The 8,017-nt window shown below is 42.8% G+C and overlaps 1 protein-coding gene across 1 annotated transcript; it reads right to left on the reverse strand.

Moving 5' to 3' along the window:
• Positions 1-633: 633 nt before the first annotated feature.
• On the reverse strand, positions 634-7,667 carry PSMA4 (proteasome 20S subunit alpha 4). Its single transcript, XM_081227087.1, has 9 exons — positions 7,578-7,667; positions 6,141-6,167; positions 5,873-5,915; positions 5,426-5,588; positions 4,076-4,153; positions 3,665-3,753; positions 3,072-3,202; positions 2,154-2,277; positions 634-1,038 (listed from the first exon to the last, which is right to left on the reverse strand). Exons 2-9 carry the CDS (start codon positions 6,141-6,143, stop codon positions 884-886), a joined length of 786 nt encoding a protein of 261 aa, XP_081083213.1. The 5' UTR covers positions 6,144-6,167; positions 7,578-7,667; the 3' UTR covers positions 634-883.
• Between the last annotated feature and the right edge of the window lie 350 nt (positions 7,668-8,017).

Raw genomic sequence — 8,017 nt, forward strand, 5'->3', positions numbered from 1 at the left:
GATAGGCTTCTGATAGGGTAATATCATATGAGGCCTAGGAGAAGGACAGCTCTCTGTTGTGCTCAAATTGGGCTACAGGTTCTCCAAGATGGTAGGGGAACAATGAATAGAAAATCTTCATTGCACAGTTCCCACCTTTCTCTTTTTATGATGTTTACATTTCTGTCCATTTTAACATCTTATTTAAAAGCAACTGGGACTTCCCTGGTGGCGCAGTGGTTAAGAATCCGCCTGCCAATGCAGGGGACACGGGTTCGATCCCTGGTCCGGGAAGATCCCACATGCGGCGGAGCAACTAAGTCTGTATGGCACAACTACTGAGCCTGTGCTCTAGAGCCCGCGAGCCACAACTACTGAGCCCACGTGCCACAACTACTGAAGCCTGTGGCCTAGGGCCCACGCTCTGCAACAAGAGAAGCCGCCGCAATGAGAAGCCCAGGCACCGCAATGCAAGAGTAGCCCCCGCTCGGCGCCAACGAGAGAAAGCCCGCACGCAGCAATGAAGATGCAACGCAGCCAAAAAAAAAAGTAACTGCAAGAGTAGCCACAGTATACATAAAGCGTGAAAAGACCACAGCCCTATTAATCCTGGTATCTTTAACAGTTATTGCTAGAGAATTTTTTCCTTCACCATTTCCATTCTTTCCAAGTTTTATTCAAAAAAAAAAAGGGGGAGGGTGATTAAGATGTCCATAAAGGGTAATCATCATTACAATATTCACCTGGACAGCAATAACAAGGACCCAATTCAGTTGGTACCATCCTATTTTCCCACTAGACAAGTTAAAAAAAAAAGTCAAAGCTTTCTCAATGTGGAAGAATAGGACAGTTTTTACACTGAAATGGTGCCCCAAATGAGTTATAAAATCCCCGATTTTGTCTTCTATTTATCCTTTTCTTTCTGTTCTTTTTCTTTCTTCTCACGCTCAGCTTTTGCTTCTTCTTCCTCATGTTTTTTGATCAGCTGTTCCACTTCCTTTTGTTTGAGAACTCTGATGACTGTCTTTCCATTCTCTCTTGTTAGTGTGGCAATTTCCACTAGAAGCAAACACACACACTTGTAATATAGGCAGCCATACTTAGCCAAAACACTTAATAAGCAACCACAGTTTAATCTCTTCATACCATTTGAGCCTTAGTACACCACTTTTCCAAGTGTTCTGTTTAATGTATTCATGAATACTTTCATGGAAACAAAATACCTTCAATATTGTAATGCTTTTATGAATATTTTTACTTTAATATCATCTTTATCTTCATCCATACTAACTTTCTGAGCTGCTGTTCTGTTACTTTTGTGGAAAAAGCACAACCAGCCAATTGCTCTAGCTGGCCTGACCAGAAAGAACCAGTTTCCTCATTAGAACCTCTGAAGGCTCAGCCAAAATCTTTAACCAGTACTTACACTTATTTTTCATGAACTTTTCAAATCTCTTTTCAAAACAAAAGCATGAAAAGCAGCTCCCATGACTATGGATGAGAAAAGCAGACTAATGCCAAAAGGAGGAGAAATTTTGAGAAGGGAAAATTGAGTAGTGCCTCCTTGAAATTAGGTAGAAGTAGACAAGAGGACAATCTGCAAGTAAATGGCATTTTTTTAAAGCAACACCAGGAGCTAAGTTATCCTAAACTAAATCAATACGTTAATTTACGACAATTTTTGAAAAACATTATTTACAAATATTGTTTTATATGGTCATATAACTTTAGTTAAATAAAGCATTTACAATTGCAAACATGGGCTTAACATAAGAGATCAGTAGATTCAGAAGAACAGAGGGTACAACTCATGCAAATGTTATACCTCTGATAAAGGACACCAAACATATATAACCATATAATTACTTTCATATTCTTTATTATATGTACACATGAGCACAGATATCATTGTCAAGAAGTCGATAAAACAGCATGGATCAGATTTAACTATGAATATTGAGAACATTCAGGCTCAAGTCCTTAAGCTTGTTATGTAGTGTGCGACGGTGGCTCCAGAACTTGTCAGTGTTGACCTTGGTCAAGTCTTAGGAAATAGCTGTAAGGTCACCTAACTTATAAGGCTGCTGTTTCAGTGCACTATGATAACATGTTAAAGGCCTACTCAATCAATTCCCTCACTAAGCAAACAAATTAGAGGAGTGGACATAAATTACCTTTTTCAGCAGAGAGCTTACTAACATCCATGGTCTTATTTAGGACTTTGATAGCTAAGGCAAGAGCTGACTTCAAAGTCATTTCTCCTTCTTTGTAATCTTGTTTTAACATTGACACAGCTGCCTATAAAACATAAGGAAGAATCAACATAAGAGAATTTCCTTTAAATTTTTGTGATTTTTAGGAACATGAATAATGCCTGAATTATTATTGGCATTATAACCAACATAAACAATTTTGATGGCAGGGAGGGCTGACATGGGATAGGGGTGCAAAGGAGGGATGTTGATGATCTATGAATGAATCCCAGGTATCCATGATAGAATTCAGGGGGTCTGTGAACTAGTATGTGGGAGACGGGGGAACTAGATCTTATTTTCACAACTTCTAACTGAAAATTAGCACTTCCTTTCGTTATTACTGTAGGCAATAAACCCTAGTAGTATTAGTAGTACCTGTGACTTCATCACCAATAGAAATCACAGATATTTTTATATCACATTAAGGCTGTTGCAGCTACCTTAAAATGTTTACACTCATCACTACTTTAAAACTATGGCGGGGCTTCCCTGGTGGCGCAGTGGTTGAGAATCTGCCTGACAATGCAAGGGACAGGGGTTCGAGCCCTGGTCTGGGAAGATCCCACATGCCGCGGAGCAACTAGCCCCGTGAGCCACAACTACTGAGCCTGCGCGTCTGGAGCCTGTGCTCCGCAACGAGAGGCCGCGATAGTGAGAGGCCCGTGCACCGCGATGAGGAGTGGCCCCCGCTTGCCACAACTAGAGAAAGCCCTCGCACAGAAACGAAGAGCCAACACAGCCATAAATAAATGAATAAAACAAACAAACAAACAAACAAAACACTATGGCAGTTACTAGACCCTTTGCTACATTCTATAGCAACACAAAAATACTCACAGCGCTATTATTTCCAATGCATGTAGCTTTCCATCCTCCATAATTTCCGCTAGGGTCACTCTGATAGAGCTGAAAGCCATAGTGCTTATCCCAGCCAATGTAAAGCAATGAAACACCAAAGGGACGTTTTCCTTTAACAGAGAAAAAAAAAGCTAAACATACCACAATCTAAATTTAGTATCACTATGGTTACTTGAGCTCAGTGGCTAACTCCTTTTCTGTGAAGTTAAGCATTCATAAACCGTTCCGTGTTCTGGCCACCATAGATAAGCTCCATCAAAAATTCCACTTTTGTTTCTAGGATTTGGATGCAGCCAGGAGAGGGAATAAAGACAAAGAGGACCAGCGCTAAATTTCATCATTATGTAAAAAGCAACTTGTTTCCTGATTTGAAAATGTTATTTTGGCCTTTCAATAGTCTATTAATAAAATGTTTGACAGTCTACATAGTGGAAGCCAGTTAGTTCATGAAGTGAGAATGTATGAAAAGTGTCTATTTATTTCATTTTCAATTTCATTTTACCATCTCAAAAAGGTTATTACTCATAAAACGTTTTATCTTTTGGGAATAAAATTTCCAAAAGTTTCAGTACCTCCAAACTGCGTATAAGCTTGTTTGATATCACACAGTGCTGTGACCAACTGCTCACAAGGAATTGGCTCCTGATACTGCAATAAATACCTAGGATAAAGAAACTGGCATATGAATAGTTTTCTCAAACACTCTATATACACACTCTAAGCAAAATACCCTCTGAAAAGAAATCTCTGCCATGGGGCCAACATAATAGTCACTTATAAATAATCTAAAGGGGGAGAGTAGAGGGCATGGTAACATCTTAATAATCATACAGTAACTAATATTTTACAAGTTTGGTTAAAGAAAAAAACACTGTAATTTGCAATTAATAGGTTTTTAATGACTTTAATCTTTACAAGAATGAGTTCTTAGAAACATCTAAACTAATTTTACATATCATCGATTACAGTATTTATGACCATACCTTTGAGCAATGAGCCTCAGTTCATTAGTCAGAACATTAGCATCAGAAGTTATGCCTGCCACACTGCAGGCCATATCCCTGAGGAAAAGAAAGACATTTATCTGTAAGCAGAGAAGATGTTTACCAGGGGTATTTTACAAGTTTTAGAAAGTACTAAGCTCTACTAGAAATTCACCATGCTTCCTCTCAGCTGCTACACCCTTCAGACAAAACCTATGTGTGTTTTATCTTTGTAGGAAACTTTCAACTTGATGTCATTCAACACATAAGATAAACAAATGCACACTTAAGTTCTTCACAACAGATGGATTTACCATCACCACCCTGTGAACAGGGCAAGAGAATAAACACTAGGAAGCTAGGGTAAATCCCAAGAAGGTTCAACCACAAAGAAGAAAAAGGTTTTGCCAGACAGGAAGACAGACTACCCCACGCTCTTGGGTAGTAAGTACTCTCATCTCCTAAGGCCTAACTTGATGGAGGTGAGGGTGAGGGGACCGGAAGGGCAGGATATTTTATGAGCCTGCCTAGGAAGCTCAGGGCTAGGCTTACAGGGAGGGTGCATTTCCTTTCTCTACCCCCCCGTTCCCTGAAAGCTGCCCCGGCTCTGCTACAGCCTTGACACCCTCTGGCACTATGCCTAATCAAGCCTGCAAGCTGCTGAGGGGCCCAACAGTGACTCCGTGGAGGGATGACACTTTCTTGGGTGAGTGTATCAAAAAGGCCCTATAACCAGAATTCACCTGGCTCACCATTGAAGGGAAAGTCTCCAATGAGCAAATCCAGCTCTCTGCTAGCTGCAAAGCCCTGAACACCCAACTGTAACAGAAACTTCACTAAGTGTACAGGGCTTGTCTAAACTTTTCCCAGACCTTCAGGAGGCCTGTTCTTTGGTAAGATTCAGTATAATTCAAAATAATTCCTGAGTAACCATTATAAACATTACCTTGAGGGCCTCCTATATGCCAAACACTGTGCAGTTTATCTCATTCATTTTATTTTATTTCATTAAACTGCCACAACCACTCTAGTAGGCTCTGAAGCCCAGAGAAGTTAAACAATGGGTGTGAAGTCACAGCTTGCATTGGTGGAGCCCAGATTTAACCCAAAGCTGTGTGACTACCAAGCTTGAACTCTTATCACTATACAACACTGTTTCTCCACTAAGTACTTGACCCTGCACTTAAAAAGAATAACATATGGTCCTGGGCCTCAAGGAAGTTTCAAGCGAATAAGTTAAAAGGAAAAAATTTCAGAAGCAAAAACAGAACAAACTGTTCAATTCTTTCATGTCACATGGAATAGCCCTCTCAAAATATGATGAGATGTTTGCCCTAAGATTTCACTTACTCATTCAGTTTATAAATTTTTTCAGAAAAAAAGACTTCATCAAGAAGCTTGTGGATGTTACGTCTCTCTGCTGCAAGTAGAACACCATCATTTGCTAAAATTCCCAAACAGGTGCCTGCGTGTCCTATAGCTTCCATGGCATATTCAACTTGGTACAAGCGACCTACAAGACAAAAGCAGTGAGAAACCAAGACTCTCTTCCTTGTTCTTGCACCACTGGTTCAAGAGAAAACAGCAACAACACTGGAGGGCTACAAATAAGAGTCCCACTTTTACTCATAGTCCTATGATGTACATAATCAACCTGGTGATCATTACTTCAAACTACAGAAAGGATGAACAACTTAGTATTAAAAAAAGTTTGTAGATTCCCCACCCACCCCTAAAATTCAAACACTTAAAAAATGTTTTTTTTATTTGAGACAGATCAAACAATTTATATTTTACCTTCTGGAGAAAATATAGTGGTCCTGGAGTCATATCTTCGAGACTGCAAAGGAAAAACGTACAAGTGATTCCTACCCACTTTTAGTAAGCCAACTCCTGTAAACCCACAAATCATTTTACAGAACACATCCTGGTATACAAAATTCAGAGAGTGGGAGGAAACTGGTAAGACATCATTCCATTTCAATTTTCTCATGAAAATCTGTAAGCTGAGTACAAGCAATACAATTTATCAGGCAACAGCTTACTGGCATGTGTATTAACTCACCATGTTTTCTAAACTTTATGATAACTCCTGTAAAAAGAAAATAGGATAATTATTAAAATGAAACTTACAATTAAAAAAGCATTTCTTGACTTGAAAAAAAAATGTTTTCTTCACTCTCTTCATTCAGCCAACATTTACGGTGCACCAGGCACTATGCCAAATGCTGGAATGCCAGCATGGGTAAGAGCAATCCCTTTCCTAAAGAGCGTACAGTCTGGTGGCCAGGTGAGGGAGAAGACACAGAAGGACAATTATAAAGCAGTATGGAAACAGAGGCACTAAGGGTAGAGTGGGAAGAGGGTTGGAGAAAATCAAGAAAGTATTTTTTGCGAAACACATACAGAAAATGAGCCCAAATTAGAGATGGGAGAGGCAGAAATAAGGCTGAGAACATTTAGGTCTAAGGGGAAGAAAGAAGGGAAAGGCATTCCAGGCCGAGGAGAAAGCTTGAGCAAAAGGCACTGAGGCAGGATAGCTTAATGGGCGAGAGAAATTGCTGAAGTTAGAAAAAATATGAAAAAAACTAAAGAACTAAGCAAGTATCCAGACCATGTAGAGCTTTGAATGCCAAGCTAAGAGGCTTAAGCTTTCTCCAGGGAATGATACAGGGTCCTGAACTATGAAGGGGAGGAGCGGGATGGTAATCTTTGGCATCATTACTATTACTGCAAAAGACAACACTGGGGCTCAGCGTGATTTGGTGGAAAAGCCAAACTTCGGCCTCCAGAGCCAATTTCCCCAAATTCTAGAATATCGGTAATTAAAAATGGAAAGATAAGCAGGGATCAGGTCCCGAAGGCCCGCGTGCCCAGGTAAAAACTATGAATGCTATCTCTTAAGCAATGGGGCTCCAAAGAATGATGCTGGGCCAAAGAGCCACAGGAGCTGACCGGCATTTTAGAAAGATCGCTCTGGCTGGTGAAGACTGGGGCAGGGTAACCAGTTATGAGGCTGCTGCAACACGCAGGTGAAAGGTAAGGCTGGCCCTGAGCAGAGCCAGGAGAGCACAGAGAGGAGACCGCCGGGGCTTCTGATTCGCGAGAGAACACAACTTTCTCATCTCCACGCCAGACGGAGGACAACGGCCCGAGGCGAGTTCACCTGCACCTCCTTTCCCCCAGGTTCACTTTCACTACGGACTCTTACAGTGACGGAGGCAGCCCTACAACTCTGTCCTGCACACCGGCCCCGCGCCCGCCCCGCCGCTCGAGCGTCCCCAGCCCCGTGGTGCCTGCTCAGTGCAGAGAAGCCCGACGGCGGCCGTCCGGAGCCAGTCCCGCAGCCGGTCCATCACCAAGGAGTCGGTGCAGAGTCATCGTGTCTACGGTTCCTCGGCGGCCGCTGCAGGCCGGGACCAGCTCTGCCGCGACGCTCAGGATCCCCGCCCGCGGAGAGAGCGGCCAAGCTTCCGCGAGTGCGCAGGGGGCAAAGGCTCACCGAGGGGAGACGCTGAAGAGCCTACACGGAGCTCTTTCTCCGCGAGAGAAAACGCACCACCACTGCCTGAGTATCCGCTGCTAATATGGCCCCCGCGCGTGCGCAGAGCCACCGCGGGGGGACGGGGCAGCCGAGGACGCGGAACTTCTTCTGGGGGGCGGAGCGAGCGCCGGTTGTCCTCGTGGGAGCTGCGGAGTTAGGTTAGGAGGCAGTGGCAGGGACTCTCAGCCCGATGAGGGGGCACTAGAACACGGGGAGCGGGGCAGGAAGACCCTGGCCAAGGAGGAAGTGGAATTATAGCTAATGTCCCTTTTCCACTGCTTGCGCTTTATTTTCACTTTCGCTTTCTATTCAGCACTAAGTCATTGGCCCAGGAGAGCACTGGTGTGGGACCGCCTGTTAACTGCTTGCCTTTCCTGCCCTGTTCTCAAAACGGACCC

Source organism: Mesoplodon bidens, assembly GCF_964165515.1.
Source record: "Mesoplodon bidens genome assembly, chromosome: 3".
Taxonomy (NCBI): Eukaryota; Metazoa; Chordata; class Mammalia; order Artiodactyla; family Ziphiidae; genus Mesoplodon; species Mesoplodon bidens.